Consider the following 25,232-nt stretch of genomic DNA (forward strand, 5'->3'; position numbering starts at 1 on the left):
AGTAGCAATATATATGATGTATTATTTAAAAAAAAATACGTAAAATACATGAAAACTGGACTTCAATTTGACATATAATACACCCATTACAATAAAACAGGAAATCTTTTTCAGATCGTGATATTATATTTTTGAGGGAGGAAAACCATGCAGATTAGAGCAAAGCTCCTCCTCCAGTCAGCCCCTCTCGGTTTCGGTGCTGTATTAAATTGCTCCTCCAGCACCTCCTCTCCTCATCCTCCAAACCCTCTAATCTGTCCACAGCTCTCTTTCACAGTCACAAGTCCATTCTCTGCACACACTGACACCATGCTGGGGACCCTCTGCACTCTCATCACTGCTCTAACATGTAAGGAGGCTGACTCGCTGCAGCTCTGACCTCATGTTGGATCCATCAGTCTGTGTGTCTCTCTTCACTCCATGTTTTCTTGTTGTGTCCAGGCGTGAGCGGCGTGACGGTGGTGACACAGAAGCCAGTTGTGGCGGTGAGGAAAGGAGAGACGGCCACCATGGACTGTAACCTGGGGACGGTTACTAAGAGTGGAGCTCGTTGGTATAAACAGGTTCCTGGAGGAGTTCCTCAGTTTGTATTAAAATTTTATCACAGCAATAGCTCTCCAACCTACGGCTCTGGATTTTCGTCTCCAAAGTTCACATCTACTCATCAGTCAACATCAGACTATCGTTTGATCATCAACAATGTGGCGGAGGGAGACTCAGCAGTCTATTACTGTCAAACATGGGACAGCTCTGTTAGTGAGAACGTATCACAGTGATTTACACTGTGACAAAAACCTCTTCACTCAATACTTCTGCTTTCTGAGTCTCTGCCACATCTTGACTGGGGGAGAAGCCATCAGTGGAAGCTTTCTGTACGTATGAGGGATGTCGATGCAGTGAAAGTGGTGACCAGGACGCCTGCTGTCCACATGGTTTCTACGGGACAACAGCTTGTTCTCAACTGCAGCATTCAGAGATACGATGGAGACGCTGCCTGTTGGTATGAACAGTTCAATTTCTGAACAGAATCAAATCATTCAAATAAGCAAAAAAAAATGGAACAAAACATTGAAGGATATTAAATTAATTCAGACAAAGGTGTTGTTTTTGGAACGATAAAGTAAATGAGATGTTGATGGTGAAAACTTGTGGTATTCGGATCAGGCACCAAGCTGACTGTGACAAGTAAGTACTTTTTACCAGAGATGGGCAGAGTACTCGACCCCAGTACTTGAGTAAGAGTACAAATACTACTGGTCAAAATTTACTCCGTTACAAGTAAAAGTAACTCGGTCGACATGGTACTCGAGTAAGAGTAAAAAAGTACTTGCTTTTAAAGGTACTTAAGTATCCAAAAGTACATGCTTTTAAATTTACTTTAAGTAAAAGTAAGAGTAAGAGTAAATTTCAAATAAAATTAATGGGATCACAGGACTACAGCAGATGTTGCAGATGCAGATGTTTATTAACAATCATTAAAATTGTAACCAAATGAACCTGCACCGTCCAACTAACTCTCTATCATTGGGAACTGGAAGACCCTCAAAGACCAATGTTGTCCCCACACCACTGGTTGAGAATCACCGTTTTACAAAAAACTACATCTCTGCTTTCAATAACTCAATGTTGAGGTCACTTGTCTTTACAGGAAGGACAATATAGGAGCACAACAAACTCTGTCTCCCCATGTATCCTTATGGGGAGGGATTACGTATTTCCACTTTTACGTGGATCCAAGTGGAGAGCGTGCACTGTGATAGGTTTCCTTCTTTGACAAACACAGCTTGTGTCCAATAGTACTTAAAAAAAAAAGAAAGAAGAAAAAAAAAGACCAGACCTGAAAGTAACAAGTACTTTTCAGCCTTTCTAGAAATTAACTTGAGTAAAAGTAAAAGTATTTGTCTTGGAAATGTATTCAAGTAAGAGTAATAAGTACCAAAGAAATCTAACACTCGAGTAAAGTACAAATCCTCTGGATATGTACTTAAGTAGCCTACAGTAGGCTACTTAAGTAAATTTACTCCGTTACTGTCCACCACTGCTTTTTACTGACTTTTAAAGTCGCAAATTTGCCCCTTTAAAGCTAGCAAATATGCAAGTTTTAAAGTCGCAAATTTGCCCCTTTAAAACTAGCAAATTTGCCAGTTTATTACGATGCTAACAACCGGCATTTATGCTAGCTAACTTCCCATGAATGTCGCTTTTATCTTTCTAATTAATCCATCCAAACGTGCGACAACGCTTTACTAAGGTCCTTAGGGTGATGGCTGTTGATTGTTATTGTTGGTTAATTTTATATGGGCCAAATTGTCATCTTATTTTTGTTTGTTGGTGGTTTGGCTAAGCTAGCGGTCATAGAGGAAGTAATCACGTAGCTTGACCCGGATGTTTGCCGTTGCTATGACAACAAGTGAAAGCTACCGCTAGTTTAGGAAAACCACCCGATCAACAAACACACACGCGACTTTTAATCTCAGAATATTGCCCACCTCTCTCGGCTCCGTTTTAAAAAAAAAAAAATTCCGACAGTGGCCATAATACGCCTTCGTAGAAAATATTGTATCAACATTTCTCGAAAGCGTTTTAAACATGGAGGTTAGCAATAAAGTGGCACAGTAATAAGTGCATGCTTGATTCAGATTTTTAGCTTCTTTTAGCTGGACTGACTTACTGACTCATCAGATAAAGGGAGAAAATGAAACTGAACATTCATCCTCCATCAGTGAAGCGTCACCTGTCTACCCCTCCTTCACTTCCGTCCCAGGATGCACCTGCTCCTTATTTATAGCTCCATGTAAATGAAGTTTCAGCTCTCTGTAAAATAAGAAGAAAGTTGTCTATGACTGGGAACACAGATATATTGATCATTAAGATTGAATCAATCGTGGACAGTTTTTTATTCCCATTTTTGCAGAGCCAAAATGAATATACTGCAATAGATGGATCTGCATTGGTCAATGAGGTACCAGGCCTGCAGCACTTAAAAGCAGAGAGACCTCTGGTGTAGAGACTGCCGGTCTTGCTGACCCTCAGCATCGGATTTGTGGTTATCTTGTTGTCCTGTTAATAAATCCTATGGATTTGATGGTTTTAAAGGTGTCTCCTGTGGTAGTTTCAGTGGTGGAGTGTTAACCCTTAATGGTTGCCCAAGTGGGCCGTAGCAATATATATTATATATTATATAAAAAAGATGTAAAAAATACATGAAAACTGGACTTCAATTTGACATATAATACACCCATTAACACAAAACAGGAAATCTTTTTCAGATTAGGATATCATATTTTTTGAGGGAGGAAAACCATGCAGATTAGAGCAAAGCTCCTCCTCCAGTCAGCCCCTCTCGGTTTCGGTGCTGTATTAAATTGCTCCTCCAGCACCTCCTCTCCTCATCCTCCAAACCCTCTAATCTGTCCACAGCTCTCTTTCACAGTCACGAGTCCATTCTCTGCACACACTGACACCATGCTGGGGACCCTCTGCACTCTCATCACTGCTCTAACATGTAAGGAGGCTGACTCGCTGCAGCTCTGACCTCATGTTGGATCCATCAGTCTGTGTGTCTCTCTTCACTCCATGTTTTCTTGTTGTGTCCAGGCGTGAGCGGCGTGACGGTGGTGACACAGAAGCCAGTTGTGGCGGTGAGGAAAGGAGAGACGGCCACCATGGACTGTAACCTGGGGACGGTTACTGACAGTGAAGCTCGCTGGTATAAACAGGTTCCTGGAGGAGTTCCTCAGTTTGTATTAAGATTTTATCACGGCTCAAGCTCTCCAACCTACGGCTCTGGATTCTCCTCTCCAAAGTTCACATCTGCTCATCAGTCAACATCAGATTATCGTTTGATCATCACCAATGTGGCGGAGGGAGACTCAGCAGTCTATTACTGTAACACATGGGACGACTCTGTTAGTGAGCACGTATCACAGTGATTTACACTGTGAAAAAAACCTCTTCACTCAATACTTCTGCTTTCTGAGTCTCTGCCACATCTTGACTGGGGGAGAAGCCATCAGTGGAAGCTTTCTGTACGTATGAGGGATGTCGATGCAGTGAAAGTGGTGACCAGGACGCCTGCTGTCCACATGGTTTCTACGGGACAACAGCTTGTTCTCAATGGCAGCATTCAGAGATACGATGGAGTCTGTTGGTATGAGCAGTTCAATTTCTGAACAGAATCAAATCATTCAAATAAGCACAAAAAAATGGAACAAAACATTGAAGGATATTCAATTAATTCAGTCAAAGGTGTTGTTTTTGGAACGATAAAGTAAATGAGATGTTGATGGTGAAAACTTGTGGTATTCGGAAAAGGCACCAAGCTGACTGTGACAAGTAAGTACTTTTTACCAGAGATGGGCAGAGTACTCGACCCCAGTACTTGAGTAAGAGTACAAATACTACTGGTCAAAATTTACTCCGTTACAAGTAAAAGTAGCTCGGTCGACATTGGGACTGGAGTAAGAGTAAAAAAGTACTTGCTTTTAAAGATATTTAAGTAAAAGTAAGAGTAAATTTCAAATAAAATGAATGGGATCACAGGACTACAGCAGATGTTGTAGATGCAGATGTTTATTAACAATCATTGAAATTGTAACCAAATGAACCTGCACCGTCCAACTAACTCTCTATCATTGGGAACTGGAACCCCCTCAAAGACCAATGTTGTCCCCACACCACTGGTTGAGAATCACTGTTTTACAAAAAACTACATCTTTGCTTTCAATAACTCAATGTTGAGGTCACTTGTCTTTACAGGAAGGACAATATAGGAGCACAACAAACTCTGTCTCCCCATGTATCCTTATGGGGAGGGATTACGTATTTCCACTTTTACGTAGATCCCAGTGGAGAGCGTGCACTGTGATAGGTTTCCTTCTTTGACAAACACAGCTTGTGTCCAATAGTACTTAACAAGAAAGAAAGAAAAAAAAAGAGCAGACCTGAAAGTAACAAGTACTTTTCAGCCTTTCTAGAAATTAACTTGAGTAAAAGTAAAAGTATTTGTCTTGGAAATGTATTCAAGTAAGAGTAATACGTACCAAAGAAATCTACACTCAAGTAAAGTACAAATCCTCTGGATATATAATTAATTACAGTACTTAAGTAAATTTACTCCGTTACTGTCCACCACTGCTTTTTACTGACTTTTAAAGTCGCAAATTTGCCACTTTAAAACTCGCAAATGTGCTAGTTTATTACGATGCTAACAACCGGCATTTATGTTAGCTAACTTCCCATGAATGTCGCTTTTATCTTTCTAATTAATCCATCCAAACGTGCGACAACGCTTTACTAAGGTCCTTAGGGTGATGGCTGTTGAATGTTATTGTTGGTTAATTTTATATGGGCCAAATTGTCATCTTATTTTTGTTTGTTGGTGGTTTGGCTAAGCTAGCGGTCATAGAGGAAGTAATCACGTAGCTTGACCCGGATGTTTGCCGTTGCTATGACAACAAGTGAAAGCTCCCGCTAGCTTAGGCAAACCACCCGATCAACAAACACACGCGATTTTTAATCTCAGAATATTGCTCACCTCTCTCGGCTCCATTTTTTTCCCGACAGTGGCCCTAATACGCCATCGTAGAAAATATTGTATCAACATTTCCCGGAAGCGTTTTAAGGTTAGCAATAAAGTGGCACAGTAATAAGTGCATGCTTGATTCAGATGTTTAGCTTCTTTTAGCTGGACTGACTTACTGACTCATCAGATGAAGGGAGAAAATGAAACTGAACATTCATCCTCATCAGTGAAGCGTCACCTGTCTACCCCTCCTTCACTTCCGTCCCAGGATGCACCTGCACCTTATTTATAGCTCCATGTAAATGAAGTTTCAGCTCTCTGTAAAATAAGAAGAAAGTTGTCTATGACTGGGAACACAGATATATTGATCATTAAGATTGAATCAATCGTGGACAGTTTTTTATTCACATTTGTGCAGAGCCGAAATGAATATACTGCAATAGATGGATCTGCATTGGTCAATGAGGTACCTGGCCTGCAGCACTTAAAAGCTGAGAGACCTCTGGTGTAGAGACTGCCGCTCTTGCTGCCCCTCAGCATCGGATTTGTGGTTATCTTGTTGTCCTGTTAATAAATCCTATGGATTTGATGGTTTTAAAGGTGTCTCCTGTGGTAGTTTCAGTGGTGGAGTGTTCACCCTTAATGGTTGCCCAAGTGGGCCGTAGCAATATATTATATATTATATAAAAAATATGTAAGGATAAGCGGTAGACAATGGATGGATGGATAAAAAATATGTAAAAAATACATGAAAACTGGACTTCAATTTGACATATAATACACCCATTAAAACAAAACAGGAAATCTTTTTTCAGATCATGATATTATATTTTTTGAGGGAGGAAAACCATGCAGATTAGAGCAAAGCTCCTCCTCCAGTCAGCCCCTCTCGGTTTCGGTGCTGTATTAAATTGCTCCTCCAGCACCTCCTCTCCTCATCCTCCAAACCCTCTAATCTGTCCACAGCTCTCTTTCACAGTCACAAGTCCATTCTCTGCACACACTGACACCATGCTGGGGACCCTCTGCACTCTCATCACTGCTCTAACATGTAAGGAGGCTGACTCGCTGCAGCTCTGACCTCATGTTGGATCCATCAGTCTGTGTGTCTCTCTTCACTCAATGTTTTCTTGTTGTGTCCAGGCGTGAGCGGCGTGACGGTGGTGACACAGAAGCCAGTTGTGGCGGTGAGGAACGGAGAGACGGCCACCATGGACTGTAACCTGGGGACGGTTACTGACAGTGAAGCTCGCTGGTATAAACAGGTTCCTGGAGGAGTTCCTCAGTTTGTATTAAAATGTTATCACGGCCATAGCTCTCCAACCTACGGCTCTGGATTCTCCTCTCCAAAGTTCACATCTACTCATCAGTCAACATCAGATTATCGTTTGATCATCACCAATGTGGCGGAGGGAGACTCAGCAGTCTATTACTGTCATACATGGGACGACTCTGTTAAAGTGCACGTATCACAGTGATTTACACTGTGACAAAAACCTCTTCACTCAATACTTCTGCTTTCTGAGTCTCTGCCACATCTTGACTGGGGGAGAAGCCATCAGTGGAAGCTTTCTGTACGTATGAGGGATGTCGATGCAGTGAAAGTGGTGACCAGGACGCCTGCTTTCCACATGGTTTCTACGGGACAACAGCTTGTTCTCAACTGCAGCATTCAGAGATACGATGGAGTCTGTTGGTATGAACAGTTCAATTTCTGAACAGAATCAAATCATTCAAATAAGGACCAAAAAAAGTGGAACAAAACATTGAAGGATTAAATTAATTCAGACAAAGGTGTTGTTTTTGGAACGATAAAGTAAATGAGATGTTGATGGTGAAAACTTGTGGTATTCGGGTCAGGCACCAAGCTGACTGTGACAAGTAAGTACTTTTTACCAGAGATAGGCAAGGTACTCGACCCCAGTACTCGAGTAAGAGTACAAATATGTCGATGCAGTGAAAGTGGTGACCAGGACGCCTGCTGTCCTCACGGTTTCTACGGGACAACAGCTTGTTCTCAACTGCAGCACTCAGAGATACGATGGAGAAGCTTTCAGTTGGTATGAACAGTTCAATTTCTGAACAGAATCAAATCATTCAAATAAGCACAAAAAAAATGGAACAAAACATTGAAGGATATCAAATTAATTCAGACAAAGGTGTTGTTTTTGGAACGATAAAGTAAATGAGATGTTGATGGTGAAAACTTGTGGTATTCGGGTCAGGCACCAAGCTGACTGTGACAAGTAAGTACTTTTTACCAGAGATGGACAGAGTACTTGACCCCAGTACTTGATTAAGAGTACAAATACTACTGGTCAAAATTTACTCCGTTACAAGTAAAAGTAGCTTAGTCGACATGGTACTCGAGTAAGAGTAGAAAAGTACTTGCTTTTAAAGGTACTTAAGTATCCAAAAGTACATGCTTTTAAATGTACTTTAAGTAAAAGTAAGAGAAAGAGTAAATTTCAAATAAAATTAATGGGATCACAGGACTACAGCAGATGTTGCAGAAGCAGATGTTTATTAACAATCATTGAAATTGTAACCAAATTAACCTGCACCGTCCAACTAACTCTCTATCATTGGGAACTGGAACCCCCTCAAAGACCAATGTTGTCCCCACACCACTGGTTGAGAATCACTGTTTTACAAAAAACTACATCTCTGCTTTTAATAACTCAATGTTGAGGTCACTTGTCTTTACAGGAAGGACGATATAGGAGCACAACAAACTCTGTCTCCCCATGTATCCTCATGGGGAGGGATTACTTATTTCCGCTTTTACGTAGATCCCAGTGGAGAGCGTGCACTGTGATAGGTTTCATTCTTTGACAAACACAGCTTGTGTCCAATAGTACTTAAAAAAAGAAGAAAGAAAAAAAAAAAAGACCAGACCTGAAAGTAACAAGTACTTTTCAGCCTTTCTAGAAATTAACTTGAGTAAAAGTAAAAGTATTTGTCTTGGAAATGTATTCAAGTAAGAGTAATAAGTACCAAAGAAATCTAACACTCAAGTAAAGTGCAAATCCTCTGGATATGTAATGAAGTACAGCACTTAACTAAATTTACTCCTTTACTGTCCACCACTGCTTTTTACTGACTTTTAAAGTCGCAAATTTGCCACTTTAAAACTAGCAAATCTGCTAGTTTAAAACTCGCAAATTTGCTAGTTTATTACGATGCTAACAATCGGCATTCATGCTAGCTAACTTCCCATGAATGTCGCTTTTATCTTTCGAATTAATCCATCCAAACATGCGACAACGCTTTACTAAGGTCCTTAGGGGGATGGCTGTTGATCGTTATTGTTGGTTAAGTTTATATGGGCCCAGTCCCGGTGGCATGGGCGGGCATTGGCAGGCCGTGCCCGCCCACAGAGTCAGCCGTGCCCGCCCTGGGCTGGAAGCTGTTTATTTTATTTGGGTTTTGTTTTTTACCTCGAGTCGGAGTGGCCAACTCTCTATTATTCCTATCTCGGTTTGTCGATACAATTCAACCAATCCAATCAACGAACAAACGTGCTGGCTAATTACAGGTGTTGGGGAGGCGGGTCACTGAGTCATACTCATGAGAGGGTAACGCTGTTAGTACTTGACGTTCATGGGCGCAGTTACTCATAGAGTCGCTAGTTAGCTGTGGTGTTCGGTATGGATATCCGTATTTTTCCCCCCAAAAATACGCGGACAAGAAGTGACGACGAGAACTGGAGCGAGCAGGAAGCAGCGATATTCACTTGTACTGGAAACGTCAGCACTGAAGTCAACAGTAACACTGGAGTAAACATTCATGCTAGGAGAGGTAGCTTCCTAGTTGCTGTAGCTACCGCTCCCAGTATGAATGTTTATTTCAGTGTTCAGGTTGACATCAGTGCTGACGTTTCCAGTAGAAGTGAAGCTGTGTGTTGCTATCTGCATAACACAACCCTTGTTGCTGGTCTTCTGGAATAAATGCTTCAGTTGAATAAATGGACACAGCGCTACACTATTTTGTTTGTTTGTTTTTTAGATTTTGGGATGAACTGCCCCTTTTTATCAAGAGGAAAATTATTTCTCCGCACTGTAGGAGTGGTCACAGAGCCATTGTTCTGCCTGAAGCAAAAAAAATGTAGGTTGAAAAAGTTTGCCCCCCTGAAAAAATGTAATGCCCACCCCTTAATTTTTTTTCAGCAGCCGGGTCTGTAAGGGCCAAATTGTCATCTTATTTTTGATTGGCTAAGCTAGTGGTCGTAGTGGAAGTAATCATGTAGCTTGACCCGGATGTTTGCCGTTGCTATGACAACAAGTGAAAGCTACCGCTAGCATAGGCAAACCACCCGATCAACAAACACACGCGACTTTTAATCTCAGAATATTGCCCACCTCTCTCGGCTCCGGTTTTTTTTTTCCGAAAGTGGCCCTAAGACGCCGTCGTAGAAAATATTGTATTAACATTTCTTGAAAGTGTTTTAAACATGGAGGTTAGCAATAAAGTGGCACAGTAATAAGTGCATGCTTGATTCAGATTTTTAGCTTCTTTTAGCTGGACTAAGTGACAGGTGACAGTGATAGGTGACAGGTGACAGGTGACAGGTGACGCACATTTCCTGCGCCTGTGCGCCGTTTTGTTTGGACGCCAGGGGAAACTGCTCCCCTTTTAGTTTCTTTTATCCTTGCTACTCTTATCCATTTTTATTTTTTATTTTATAGCTCGTTTTTTATACCACGCTTTTTTATCAGGCTTGCATATTTTAATGACCGGACGGCAGGATCTCTATCAAGAACCGCTCTCTCCGTCTGCTGCTGCGGAAGCTGAGGCCCTGGCAACTATGCCTGCCATGCCCTGTGGAGACGGTGAGCTTTTAAAAAAGGCGTATAAAAAGATAACAGACCTTGAGGAGGACATCCGTCGGCTCTCAGACGAACTACAGAAAAAGGACTCACTGCTGACTAGCTTCTCCTCCCGTCTTCCTGTACTGACCAGTTTTTTAGCTGCCGACCATTCCAAAAAACAATCCACCACAACCCTGCAGGACACAGTAGTGTGGGATCCATCCACCGGTTGCCGGCCCTCCTGCTCAACCCCAAATCATGGGCTAACCTGGGCTGAGGTAGCAGTCCGGGGACGTAAGAGAGGCTCGGCCGGGTCTGTCTCTCCGCCCCCCGTTAACCTCTCCAACCGCTACACTCCTCTGGCCGATGACGACCCGGTCCTCCCAGCTGATGGCCCCGCGCCTCCTCTCCTGGTCCGAGTCCCAGCAGCAACGCCTGCCGACCCAGCGGTTCTCTCCGCGCCTCCTCCTCTCTTGGACCGGGGCACACCTGTACTACCTGCGGACCCCGTTGCCTCGCCGGTGTGGAGCTGCGACGATGAGGCCCGGGTGGCTGGGGAATTCACAGGGGAGCCACCTCAGAGGCCTTCGAACCGGACCTCCTCCGCCCGGCGCAAGATCCTGAAGGAGGCTGTGCTCCGCCGCTCCGGTCGGTTTCCTCGCCCGGACCCGGCGGGGAATCACACTCCAACCTCCGATGCCACTGGCTGCCAGGTGAGCCAGAAACCGTCACCCCCGCGCCCCCTTTTTTCGCCCACCACATTAATAATTGGAGACTCAATAATTAAAAACATCCGCTTCTTCAATGCCGCAACGCATTGTTTTCCCGGAGCCACCGTCCCCGGCATACTGGACAAACTCCCAGCACTGCTGAACTCTCTCGGGCCCTCCATCCAACGTGTCATAGTGCACGTTGGATCAAATGATGCAGGTAGAAAGCAGTCCGAGCTGACCAAAACTGATTTTAAAGATCTTTTTAGGTTTTTAACAAACTGTGGAAAGTCCGTTTTCATTTCCGGTCCGATTCCAACTCTGGCCCGCGGAGTAGAACGTTTTAGCCGAATCCTCAGCCTCAACACATGGCTCCAGTCCTCCTGCACTGCCCACAACTTAGGTTTTATCGACAATTTTAATCTGTTCTGGAATCGTTCCTCCCTTTTTAGAGCTGACGGGGTTCATCCGAGCTGGCTAGGTAGCAACATTTTAACAGACAATATCCTCTATGCTGTCCAATCTGACACACGTGCGTGACTGTTGACCTGCCACGCCCCCCCGGTCCCCGACAAGCCTTCTTCGCCGCTCATACACGCCCCTCCCTCAGTGACCCCAGTGGCACAGGACAGTATTCATACCATCCCAACCATCATCTCACATAGACAATTGAAACCCAGGACTGTTTTTAGATCAAACTGTGTTTTTAACACTCCGATTGGAAAACGCGATGAGCGCACGTTCAGCACAGACGTTAAATTGGCTGTGCTGAATGTGCGCTCTCTTTTAAACAAGTCTTTTATCATAAATGATATAATTTTAGACAATAACCTGGACAGCATTTTCCTTACGGAGACATGGCTTGGCACTGATGCACCTGTTGTTCTCACTGAGGCTTCCCCACCGAATTTTAACTTTTTATTTTCAACTAGGGGGTGCAGAAGAGGGGGCGGCACTGCTTCAATTACAAAGAACAATATGAACACTAACGAAGTCGTTTTTAACAGTTACTCTTCATTTGAGTACCATGCCTTCGTTTTTAGCAGCCCACCTATTCTCTGTATAACAGTCTACCGACCACCCCAGTACTCCAATTCATTCATCAGGGAATTTTCAGAACTTTTATCAATTATTCATACCACTTTTAACAGAATTTTAATAACCGGTGATTTTAATTTACACGTGGACATCTCCTCAGACTCACTGTCTAGAGACTTTTTAAACCTTTTACACTGCCTTGATTTTAAGCAACATGTGACGCAGTCGACCCACAGCAGAGGGCGCACCTTGGACCTGGTTATATCTTATGGCCTGTCCATTGGTGCGCCCTCTGTTGTGGACCTGGCTGTATCTGACCACTTTTGTGTGTTTTTTACAATCACCAGTTTTAATCAGCGGGAGGCCCCGGTGAGAACAGTGAAGAAACGCTACCTAACTTCTGAAGTGGCTGCAAATTTTATTCAGATATTACAAAGCACTCCTGCCGAAATTTTACCAGCACCCTGCGATTTTATCACTGACAATTTTAACAATAAGATAAAGTCAACACTGGACTCAGTGGCTCCACCTTTTATTAAAACAATTAAAACAAGACCTACACCACCATGGAGAACCGAGGACATTAAAAAACTCAAAAGGGAATGCAGGAGTGCTGAAAGGAGATGGAGGAAATGCAAGTTAACTGTTCACTATGAAATTTTACGTCAACACCTCAAAATTTACAATAACGCAGTCAAACAAGCAAGAATCTCCCACTTCCAAAAATTGATCACTGATCATAAAAATAACCCCAAATTTTTATTCTCCACAATCGATCTTTTAACAAACACAAATTTTAAAAAATCCTCTAAGACACCAGATAACGTCCTTTGTGAGGACTTTGCAGACCACTTCAGAAGAAAAATCAATGACATCAGATCCAGTCTTTTATCCCAACAGCTTTTAACACCTGGATCATTGCTTTTACCGGAGGAAACACTGGAGAGTTTTGCCCTGGTTGATGCGAGGACACTTGGTCGAGTTTTCTCCCAGGTAAAGCCCACAACCTGCCTTTTAGATCCAATTCCCACACCGTTTTTTAAAACACTCTATGGATTCTTTGAGGAACAGCTGTTGTATTTGGTGAATTGCTCTCTTCAGACGGGTGTCTTCCCCACCTCCTTTAAAACGGCGGTGGTGAAGCCCCTTCTGAAGAAGAGTGATTTAGACCCCAATGTCTTAAATAACTACCGGCCTGTATCCAACTTACCATTTTTAAGTAAAATTTTGGAAAAACTTGTTTTTAATCAAGTAAATGATTTCTTAAACTCAAACCATATTTTAGAGACTCATCAGTCTGGTTTTAGGAGGAACCACAGTACAGAGACAGCACTTTTAAAGATTTTAAATGACATCAGGTGTAATTTAGATAATCATAAACTCACAGTCCTGGTACTACTGGATCTAACCGCCGCCTTCGATACAGTAGACCATCACATTTTATTAAATAGACTGAGGAACCTGGTCGGCTTCTCTGGTACTGTTTTTAACTGGTTCACGTCCTACCTTACTGATCGTAGTTTCTTTGTAAGTATGGATACATGTTCCTCAGAAACCCATAAGATAAAGTGTGGGGTTCCCCAAGGGTCAATTTTAGGTCCAACTCTTTTTAACCTTTACATGCTTCCCCTTGGGGACGTCATCAGGAGACACGGCATCAGCTTTCATAGCTATGCTGACGATACGCAACTGTACATGGCTGTGTCTCCTGATGACACAGGGCCAATTGATGCCCTTTTTAACTGCATTGTAGACATCAAGTCATGGATGGCAGCAAACTTCCTACAGCTCAACCAGGAAAAAACAGAGGTTTTAGTCATTGGTCCTGAAGGCCAGAGAGAGAAACTTTTACCAAAGTTACAGGATTTTAAACCCTCAAAATCTATAAAGAATCTGGGTGTGATTTTTGACTCTGAGCTCACTTTTATTCCACACATCAAAAACATAACAAAGATAGGTTTTTACCATCTTAAGAATATAGCCAGAGTCCGCCCGTTTCTCTCTCAGGCCAGTACGGAGGTGCTGATGCATGCTTTTATCTCATGTCGTTTAGATTATTGTAATGCCCTGCTCTCTGGTCTTCCCAAAAAGAACATGTACAATTTACAACTACTACAGAACTCAGCCGCACGCGTGCTGACGAGGACCAGAGGGCGGGAGCACATTACACCAGTTTTAAAATCGCTGCATTGGCTCCCTGTGCGCTTCAGGATAGATTTTAAGGTTCTTTTACTAGTTTTTAAATGTCTTAATGGTCTCGGGCCTTCCTATTTGTCTGCACAAATTTTACCCTATCAACCCTCGCGGACCCTGAGGTCCTCCGGTGCTGGCCTTTTAACCATACCACTAGTCAGAACCAAAACACACGGGGAGGCGGCATTCAGTTACCATGGCCCCCGATTGTGGAACAGCCTGCCGGAGAACCTCAGGGCCGCAGAGAATGTTGATGTTTTTAAAAAGAGGCTCAAGACCCACCTTTTTAATCAAGCTTTTAACTGACTTGTTTAATTCCTTTTATGCTTCTTACATTTTTTATTATTATTCTATTTTATATTATCTATTTTAGCTTATCCTGCTTTACTGTTTTATATATTTTATTTATTTTTATTGTTTTATTTATTGGGTCTATTTTACTTTATTTTATACATCTTTATGAATTTTACTGTTTTTGTTGTTTTATTGTTTTATTCCCTCAGATTTTAGCTTCTACCTTTTACCTTATTTTACTGTTTTAGCCCCTCGATTTTCCAGTGTTTCCTCCTGGGGGCCTACCACACCGGGAGTTGTTTCTGGTCCAACGTTGGGGGTGCTGTCCTGTGGACGGCCATGGCCCGGGTGGTTGGAGAGCTCTACACCGTGGTGTGGAGCCTCCTGTCTGCCTGGGCTGGGGTGGTCCCTGTGGCGGCGCCCCCTGCAGGCATGGACCATGATTCCTCTCGGTGTGTACGGCCCCCAAAGGTAGCTTCTTCCTCACCTCAGATCTCGATGCCCAGCCATGTCTCCTCAGCAACAGTTAGTGTTTGTGTGTGGGTGTGTATTTGTGTGTGTATGTTTATGTGTGTGGGTGTGTATTTGTGTGTGTATGTTTATGTGTGTGGGTATGTATGTCTCTGTGTATCTCTGTCTATATATTTGTGGGGGTGGGAGGTTTTGGTTTCGTGGTGTTCTTTGTTGCTCACATCTTGTTTTGTTTTTGTTTTGTTTGCTTTTATTTTTTGTGAGGCACTTTGTGCTACTATATGTATGAAAAGTGCCATATAAATAAAGTCTGATTTGATTTGATTTGATTTGGACTGACTTACTGACTCATCAGATGAAGGGAGAAAATGAAACTGAACATTTATCCTCCATCAGTGAAGTGTCACCTGTCTACCCCTCCTTCACTTCAGTCCCAGGATGCACCTGCTCCTTATTCATAGCTCCATGTAAATGAAGTTTCAGCTCTCTGTAAAATAAGAAGAAAGTTGTCTATGACTGGGAACACAGATATATTGATCATTAAGATTGAATCAATCGTGGACAGTTTTTTATGCACATTTGTGCAGAGCCAAAATGAATATACTGCAATAGATGGATCTGCATTGGTCAATGAGGTACCTGGCCTGCAGCACTTAAAAGCTGAGAGACCTCTGGTGTAGAGACTGCCGGTCTTGCTGCCCCTCAGCATCGGATTTGTGGTTATCTTGTTGTCCTGTTAATAAATCCTATGGATTTGATGGTTTTAAAGGTGTCTCCTGTGGTAGTTTCAGTGGTGGAGTGTTAACCCTTAATGGTGCCCAAGTGGGCCGTAGCAATATATTATATAAAAAAATATGTAAAAATACATGAAAACTGGACTTCAATTTGACATATAATACACCCATTACAATAAAACAGGATATCTTTTTCAGATCATGATATTATAGTTTTTGAGGGAGGAAAACCATGCAGATTAGAGCAAAGCTCCTCCTCCAGTCAGCCCCTCTCGGTTTCGGTGCTGTATTAAATTGCTCCTCCAGCACCTCCTCTCCTCATCCTCCAAACCCTCTAATCTGTCCACAGCTCTCTTTCACAGTCACGAGTCCATTCTCTGCACACACTGACACCATGCTGGGGACCCTCTGCACTCTCATCACTGCTCTAACATGTAAGGAGGCTGACTCGCTGCAGCTCTGACCTCATGTTGGATCCATCAGTCTGTGTGTCTCTCTTCACTCCATGTTTTCTTGTTGTGTCCAGGCGTGAGCGGCGTGACGGTGGTGACACAGAAGCCAGTTGTGGCGGTGAGGAAAGGAGAGACGGCCACCATGGACTGTAACCTGGGGACGGTTACTAACAGTGAAGCTCGCTGGTATAAACAGGTTCCTGGAGGAGTTCCTCAGTTTGTATTAAAATGTTATCACGGCCATAGCTCTCCAACCTACGGCTCTGGATTCTCCTCTCCAAAGTTCACATCTACTCATCAGTCAACATCAGATTATCGTTTGATCATCACCAATGTGGTGGAGGGAGACTCAGCAGTCTATTACTGTAAAACATGGGACAGCTCTGTTAGTGAGCACGTATCACAGTGATTTACACTGTGACAAAAACCTCTTCACTCAATACTTCTGCTTTCTGAGTCTCTGCCCAATCTTGACTGGGGGAGAAGCCATCATTGGAAGCTTTCTGTATGTATGAGGGATGTCGATGCAGTGAAAGTGGTGACCAGGACGCCTGCTGTCCACATGGTTTCTACGGGACAACAGCTTGTTCTCAACTGCAGCATTCAGAGATACGATGGAGTCTGTTGGTATGAGCAGTTCAATTTCTAAACAGAATAAAAAAAAAATGGAACAAAACATTGAAGGATATTCAATAAATTCAGTCAAAGGTGTTGTTTTTGGAACGATAAAGTAAATGAGATGTTGATGGTGAAAACTTGTGGTATTCGGATCAGGCACCAAGCTGACTGTGACAAGTAAGTAATTTTTACCAGAGATGGGCAGAGTACTCGACACCAGTACTTGAGTAAGAGTACAAATACTACTGGTCAAAATTTACTCCGTTACAAGTAAAAGTAGCTCGGTCGACATTGGGACTGGAGTAAGAGTAAAAAAGTACTTGCTTTTAAAGATATTTAAGTAGCCAAAAGTACATGCTTTTAAATTTACTTTAAGTAAAAGTAAGAGTAAATTTCAAATAAAATGAATGGGATCACAGGACTACAGCAGATGTTGCAGATGCAGATGTTTATTAACAATCATTGAAATTGTAACCAAATGAACCTGCACCGTCCAACTAACTCTCTATCATTGGGAACTGGAACCCCCTCAAAGACCAATGTTGTCCCCACACCACTGGTTGAGAATCACTGTTTTACAAAAAACTACATCTCTGCTTTCAATAACTCAATGTTGAGGTCACTTGTCTTTACAGGAAGGACAATATAGGAGCACAGCAAACTCTGTCTCCCCATGTATCCTTATGGGGAGGGATTACGTATTTCGCTTTTACGTAGATCCCAGTGGAGAGCGTGCACTGTGATAGGTTTCCTAATTTGACAAACACAGCTTGTGTCCAATAGTACTCAAAAAAAAGAAAGAAAGAAAGAAAGAAAGAAAAAAGACCAGACCTGAAATTAACAAGTACTTTTCAGCCTTTCTAGAAATTAACTTGAGTAAAAGTAAAAGTATTTGTCTTGGAAATGTATTCAAGTAAGAGTAATAAGTACCAAAGAAATCTAACACTCGAGTAAAGTACAAATCCTCTGGATATGTAAATAAGTACAGTACTTAAGTAAATTTACTCCGTTACTGTCCACCACTGCTTTTTACTGACTTTTAAAGTCGCAAATTTGCCACTTTAAAACTAGCAAATTTGCTAGTTTATTACGATGCTAACAACCGGCATTTATGCTAGCTAACTTCCCATGAATGTCGCTTTTATCTTTCTAATTAATCCATTCAAACGTGCGACAACGCTTTACTAAGGTCCTTAAGGTGATGGCTGTTGATCGTTATTGTTGGTTCATTTTATATGGGCCAAACTGTCATCTTATTTTTTTTTGTTGGTGGTTTGACTAAGCTAGCGGTCATAGGGGAAGTAATCACGTAGCTTGACCCGGATAATTGGCGTTGCTATGACAACAAGTGAAAGCTACCGCTAGTTTAGGCAAACCACCCGATCAACAAACACACACGACTTTTAATCTCAGAACATTGCCCACCTCTCTCGGCTCCGTTTTTTTTTTCCGACAGTGGCCCTAATACACCGTCGTAGAAAATATTGTATCAACATTTCTCGAAAGCGTTTTAATCATGGAGGTTAGCAATAAAGTGGCACAGTAATAAGTGCATGCTTGATCCAGATTTGTAGCTTCTTTTAGCTGGACTGACTTACTGACTCATCAGATAAAGGGAGAAAATGAAACTGAACATTCATCCTCCATCAGTGAAGCGTCACCTGTCTACCCCTCCTTCACTTCTGTCCCAGGATGCACCTGCTCATTATTTATAGCTCCATGTAAATGAAGTTTCAGCTCTCTGTAAAATAAGAAGAAAGTTGTCTATGACTGGGAACACAGATATATTGATCATTAAGATTGAATCAATCGTGGACAGTTTTTAATGCACATTTGTGCAGAGCCTAAATGAATATCCTGCAATAGATGGATCTGCATTGGTCAATGAGGTACCTGGCCTGCAGCATTTAAAAGCAGAGAGACCTCTGGTGTAGAGACTGCCGGTCTTGCAGCCCCTCAGCATCGGATCTGTGGTTATCTTGTTGTCCTGTTAATAAATCCTATGGATTTGATGGTTTTAAAGGTGTCTCCTGTGGTAGTTTCAGTGGTGGAGTGTTAACCCTTAATGGTTGCCCAAGTGGGCCGTAGCAATATATTATATATTATATAAAAAAATATGTAAAAAATACATGAAAACTGGACTTCAATGACATATAATACACCCATTAAAACAAAACAGGAACTCTTTTTTAGATCATATTATTATATTTTTTGAGGGAGGAAAACCAAGCAGATTAGAGCAAAGCTCCTCCTCCAGTCAGCCCCTCTCGGTTTCGGTGCTGTATTAAATTGCTCCTCCAGCACCTCCTCTCCTCATCCTCCAAACCCTCTAATCTGTCCACAGCTCTCTTTCACAGTCAAGAGTCCATTCTCTGCACACACTGACACCATGCTGGGGACCCTCTGCACTCTCATCACTGCTCTAACATGTAAGGAGGCTGACTCGCTGCAGCTCTGACCTCATGTTGGATCCATCAGTCTGTGTGTCTCTCTTCACTCCATGTTTTCTTGTTGTGTCCAGGCGTGAGCGGCGTGACGGTGGTGACACAGAAGCCAGTTGTGGCGGTGAGGAAAGGAGAGACGGCCACCATCGACTGTAACCTGGGGACGGTTACTGGCAATTCTGCTTGGTGGTATAAACAGGTTCCTGGAGGAGTTCCTCAGTTTGTATTCAAATTTTATCACGGCCATAGCTCTCCAACCTACGGCTCTGGATTCTCCTCTCCAAAGTTCACATCTACTCATCAGTCAACATCAGATTATCGTTTGATCATCACCAATGTGGCGGAGGGAGACTCAGCAGTCTATTACTGTAAAACATGGGACAGCTCGGTTGATGAGTACGTATCACAGTGATTTACACTGTGACAAAAACCTCTTCACTCAATACTTCTGCTTTCTGAGTCTCTGCCACATCTTGACTGGGGGAGAAGCCATCAGTGGAAGCTTTCTGTACGTATGAGGGATGTCGATGCAGTGAAAGTGGTGACCAGGACGCCTGCTGTCCACATGGTTTCTACGGGACAACAGCTTGTTCTCAACTGCAGCATTCAAAGATTCGCCTGTTGGTATGAACAGTTAAAGTTCTGAACAGAATCAAATCATTCAAATAAGCACAAAAAAATGGAACAAAACATTGAAGGATATTAAATTAATTTGGACAAAGGTGTTGTTTTTGGAACGATAAAGTAAATGAGATGTTGATGGTGAAAACTTGTGGTATTCGGATCAGGCACCAAGCTGACTGTGACAAGTAAGTACTTTTTACCAGAGATGGACAGAGTACTCGACCCCAGTACTTGAGTAAGAGTACAAATACTAATGGTCAAAATGTACTCCGTTACAAGTAAAAGTAGCTCGGTCGACATGGTACTCGAGTAAGAGTAAAAAAGTACTTGCTTTTAAAGGTACATAAGTATCTAAAAGTACATGCTTTTAAATTTACTTTAAGTAAAAGTAAGAGTAAGAGTAAATTTCAAATTAAATGAATGGGATCACAGGACTATAGCAGATGTTGCAGATGCAGATGTTTATTAACAATCATTAAAATTGTCACCAAATGAACCTGCACCGTCCAACTAACTCTCTATCATTGGGAACTGGAACCCCCTCAAAGACCAATGTTGTCCCCACACCACTGGTTGAGAATCACTGTTTTACAAAAAACTACATCTCTGCTTTCAATAACTCAATGTTGAGGTCACTTGTCTTTACAGGAAGGACACTATAGGAGCACAATAAACTCTGTCTCCCCATGTATCCTTATGGGGAGGGATTACGTATTTCGCTTTTACTTAGATCCCAGTGGAGAGCGTGCACTGTGATAGGGTTCCTTCTTTGGCAAACACAGCTTGTGTCCAATAGTACTTAAAAAAAAAGAAGAAAAAAAAAGAAAAAAGACCAGACCTGAAAGTAAAAAGTACTTTTCAGCCTTTCTAGAAATTAACTTGAGTAAAAGTAAAAGTATTTGTCCTGGAAATGTATTCAAGTAAGAGTAATAAGTACCAAAGAAATCTAACACTCAAGTAAAGTACAAATGCTCTGGATATGTACTTAAGTACAACTCCTCTGGATATGTAGTTAAGTACAGTACTTAATTAAAATTTACTCCGTTACTGTCCAACACTGCTTTTTACTGACTTTTAAAGTCGCAAATTTGCAACTTTAAAACTCGCAAATTTGCTAGTTTATTACGATGCTAACCACCGGCATTTATGTTAGCTAACTTCCCATGAATGTCGCTTTTATCTTTTTAATTAATCCATCCAAACGTGCGACAACGCTTTACTAAGGTCCTTAGTGTGATGGCTGTTGATTGTTATTGTTGGTTAATTTTATATGGGCCAAATTGTCATCTTATTTTTGTTTGTTGGTGGTTTGACTAAGCTAGCGGTCATAGAGGAAGTAATCACGTAGCTTGACCCGGATGTTTGCCATTGCTATGACAACAAGTGAAAGCTACCGCTAGTTTAGGCAAACCACCCGATCAACAAACACACGCAACTTTTAATCTCAGAATATGGCCCACCTCTCTCAGCTCCGTTTTTTTTTTCGACAGTGGCCCTAAGACGCCGTCGTAGAAAATATTGTATCAACATTTTTCGAAAGCGTTTTAAACATGGAGGTTAGCAATAAAGTGGCACAGTAATAAGTGCATGCTTGATTTAGATTTGTAGCTTCTTTTAGCTGGACTGACTTACTGACTCATCAGATAAAGGGAGAAAATGAAACTGAACATTCATCCTCCATCAGTGAAGCGTCACCTGTCTACCCCTCCTTCACTTCCGTCCCAGGATGCACCTGCTCCTTATTTATAGCTCCATGTAAATGAAGTTTCAGCTCTCTGTAAAATAAGAAGAAAGGTGTCTATGACTGGGAACACAGATATATTGATCATTAAGATTGAATCAATCGTGGACAGTTTTTATACACATTTGTGCAGAGCCTAAATGAATATACTGCAATAGATGGATCTGCATTGGTCAATGAGGTACCTGGCCTGCAGCACTTAAAAGCTGAGAGACCTCTGGTGTAGAGACTGCCGGTCTTGCTGACCCTCAGCATCGGATTTGTGGTTATCATGTTGTCCTGTTAATAAATCCTATGGATTTGATGGTTTTAAAGGTGTCTCCTGTGGTAGTTTCAGTGGTGGAGTGTTAACCCTTAATGGTTGCCCAAGTGGGCCGTAGCAATATATTATATATTATATAAAAAAATATGTAAAAATACATGAAAACTGGACTTCAATTTGACATATAATACACCCATTAAAACAAAAACAGGAAATCTTTTTCAGATCATGATATCATATTTTTTGAGGGAGGAAAACCATGCAGATTAGAGCAAAGCTCCTCCTCCAGTCAGCCCCTCTCGGTTTCAGTGCTGTATTAAATTGCTCCTCCAGCACCTCCTCTCCTCATCCTCCAAACCCTCTAATCTGTCCACAGCTCTCTTTCACAGTCACGAGTCCATTCTCTGCACACACTGACACCATGCTGGGGACCCTCTGCACTCTCATCACTGCTCTAACATGTAAGGAGGCTGACTCGCTGCAGCTCTGACCTCATGTTGGATCCATCAGTCAGTGTGTCTCTCTTCACTCCATGTTTTCTTGTTGTGTCCAGGCGTGAGCGGCGTGACGGTGGTGACACAGAAGCCAGTTGTGGCGGTGAGGAAAGGAGAGACGGCCACCATGGACTGTAACCTGGGGACGGTTACTGGCAGTAGTGCTCGCTGGTATAAACAGGTTCCTGGAGGAGTTCCTCAGTTTGTATTATATTTTTATCACAGCCACAGCTCTCCAACCTACGGCTCTGGATTCTCCTCTCCAAAGTTCACATCTACTCATCAGTCAACATCAGATTATCGTTTGATCATCACCAATGTGGCGGAGGGAGACTCAGCAGTCTATTACTGTCAAACATGGGACAGCTCGGTTAATGAGGTCGTATCACAGTGATTTACACTGTGACAAAAACCTCTTCACTCAATACTTCTGCTTTCTGAGTCTCTGCCACATCTTGACTGGGGGAGAAGCCATCAGTGGAAGCTTTCTGTACGTATGAGGGATGTCGATGCAGTGAAAGTGGTGACCAGGACGCCTGCTGTCCACATGGTTTCTACGGGACAACAGCTTGTTCTCAACTGCAGCATTCAGAGATACGATGGAGTCAGTTGGTATGAACAGTTCAATTTCTGAACAGAATCAAATCATTCAAATGAGGACAAAAAAAGTGGAACAAAACATTGAAGGATATTAAATTAATTCAGACAAAGGTGTTGTTTTTGGAACGATGAAGTAAATGAGACGTTGATGGTGAAAACTGGTCTCAACAGGATGATTCAGTTCCAGTCCCGTCATCAGTGAGAGTCGGGAGGTTTTTGTACAGCCATGTGTACAAACTGAATCACTGTGGTATTCGGATCAGGCACCAAGCTGACTGTGACAAGTAAGTACTTTTTACTGATCTTAAGACGAGAGAGATTTTCTGTTTCTGTTTTGTATTTATAGATAATTATGATTTCTTTCATTTCTACTAATTAATAATTCATTTTTTCTTTTTAATGTAATGATTAATTTGACTTTTGTTGATCAGCTTTGATACCAAGCTGTTTTTTCAAGAGAATTTAAGTTATTCTAAAAAAAAAATCAGTCCTTAGAATGTTTTATTTTCACAACGTGACAAATTCTAACGTTGCAAAACTATTTTAACAATATTAAATCATCTGTTCAGTGTTTAATGTGGATACTAAGTCAGTGAGCTTGTCCTGTTTAATTACTAAATGAAATGTAGAGGTCATCTTGAATTTAACTGAATTTTATCGCTATAATCACTTTACTTGCTGGCTTTGAAATATATTTTTCCTATGATAGTTATAGAGATCACAAAAGCCAGCTTTACTGTAACTTCTCACCGTGACTGAGGAGGGTTTATTATTATTATTTAAATATCATTCTGTAAGACTCAGACAATTACTTTCTTTCTTTGTTTTCAACATAAATGTAGATTTTGCTTTTAAAAGGAACTCTTAGGCGATGGTCTCTAAATGTTCCTGGTTTTTTAAATGCTTGTTCAGTTTGATTGTTATCTTGTCCACCAAACTCACTAACCAGACTAATCTGTTCCCGTCCTGCTTTGTATTAAAGTCTCCATTTTCAGTGATTTGAAGGATGTCTGTTGTCTCTTCTCAGGCTCCAGCCTCCCTCTTCCTGTCCTGACTGTCTTCCCTCCGTCCCCTGCTGGGCTCCAGGCCAACAAAGCCTCTGTGGTCTGTCTGTCCAGTCAGTCGGTGCCTTTCGCAGATGTGAGCTGGTTGTCTGGTGGGAGTCCAGTGGCCAGTGGGATCTCTACCAGCACCGCTGTCCGACAACCAGACCAGACTTTCCAAATCAGCAGCATTCTGTCCGTCCAGACATCAGACTGGAACATGGATCGGGTTTACACATGTAAAGTGTCTTTGGGCTCCCAGACTGCAGAGAAAAACATCAAGAAGTCAAACTGTCTCACTGAGCAACAGTAGAGGAGCAGGACGTGATTCAACATCTGCTTCTTTACTGTTTGTGCTGCTTGCTCCTCACAAGCTTTACATGGTAGGAAAGATGTGCCTGCATGCTTGTCATACATGTTGTGACCGCTAGGTGGTGGTGTTTTATCAGCTTTGCAAATGATAAAATGTATACTTATTCAATAAAAAAGCATTGTGTAAAACTCCTTCTCATTTTTGTCACTGACAGTGTCATCTTTTACTTGCCAAGTTTGAGTAGAATATTTAGTCATGTGCATACAACATCACAACATCACTGAGGTTTTCATGTAAATGATTCATGCTCAAGCGAGCAAAATTGGTTTTAGTCACTTACAGAAGTTAAATCAAACAAAATGAGCAAGTGAAACTGCCAAAAACACTGCTGGACTTGAGAACTGAAATCTCTCTTTTACATGTTAATAACCAGACAATGATATGGCAAGGTGTGTGGATGACAACAAGCAGGTGGAAATGATTCTGAGTGAATTTAAGGGGAAGGTGTTTTTTGTCACAGTGTAAATCACTGTGATACGACCTCATTAACCGAGCTGTCCCATGTTTGACAGTGATAGACTGCTGAGTCTCCCTCCACCACATTGTTGATGATCAGATGATAGCTTGTTTCATTCTGAGGGTTAGATGTGTGTTTCGGAGAGGAGAAAACCAGACCACCAGTCACGATGGTAACTCAGCACAAACTGAGGAACTCCTCCAGGAACCTGTTTATACCAGCGAGCAGCACTGTTAGTAACCGTCCCCAGGTTACAGTCCATGGTGGCCGTCTCACCACCTTCACTGCATCGACATCCCTCATACGTACAGAAAGCTTCTACTGATGGCTTCTCCCCCAGTCAAGATGT

The 25,232-nt window shown here is 42.1% G+C and overlaps 1 protein-coding gene across 4 annotated transcripts; it reads left to right on the forward strand.

The window, feature by feature from the left end:
- Window positions 1-773: 773 nt before the first annotated feature.
- On the forward strand, window positions 774-24,564 carry LOC311031352 (immunoglobulin lambda-1 light chain-like). 4 transcript variants are annotated; one of them, XM_084037619.1, is made up of 4 exons: window positions 22,282-22,377; window positions 22,470-22,792; window positions 23,261-23,294; window positions 24,038-24,564. In XM_084037619.1, exons 1-4 carry the CDS (start codon window positions 22,338-22,340, stop codon window positions 24,364-24,366), a joined length of 726 nt encoding a protein of 241 aa, XP_083893745.1. In that variant the 5' UTR covers window positions 22,282-22,337; the 3' UTR covers window positions 24,367-24,564. The 4 variants fall into 4 exon arrangements, 1 of the variants encoding a protein (XP_083893745.1); XR_014599066.1 differs by lacking the exons at window positions 22,282-22,377; window positions 22,470-22,792 and adding an exon at window positions 774-1,000 and having other exon boundaries at window positions 23,182-23,294; window positions 24,038-24,177; XR_014599067.1 differs by lacking the exons at window positions 22,282-22,377; window positions 22,470-22,792 and adding an exon at window positions 16,753-16,854 and having other exon boundaries at window positions 23,182-23,294; window positions 24,038-24,177.
- The last annotated feature ends 668 nt before the right edge of the window (window positions 24,565-25,232 follow it).

The sequence above is a fragment of the Eutrigla gurnardus genome, assembly GCF_963514095.1.
Source record: "Eutrigla gurnardus genome assembly, chromosome: 20".
NCBI lineage: Eukaryota > Metazoa > Chordata > Actinopteri > Perciformes > Triglidae > Eutrigla > Eutrigla gurnardus.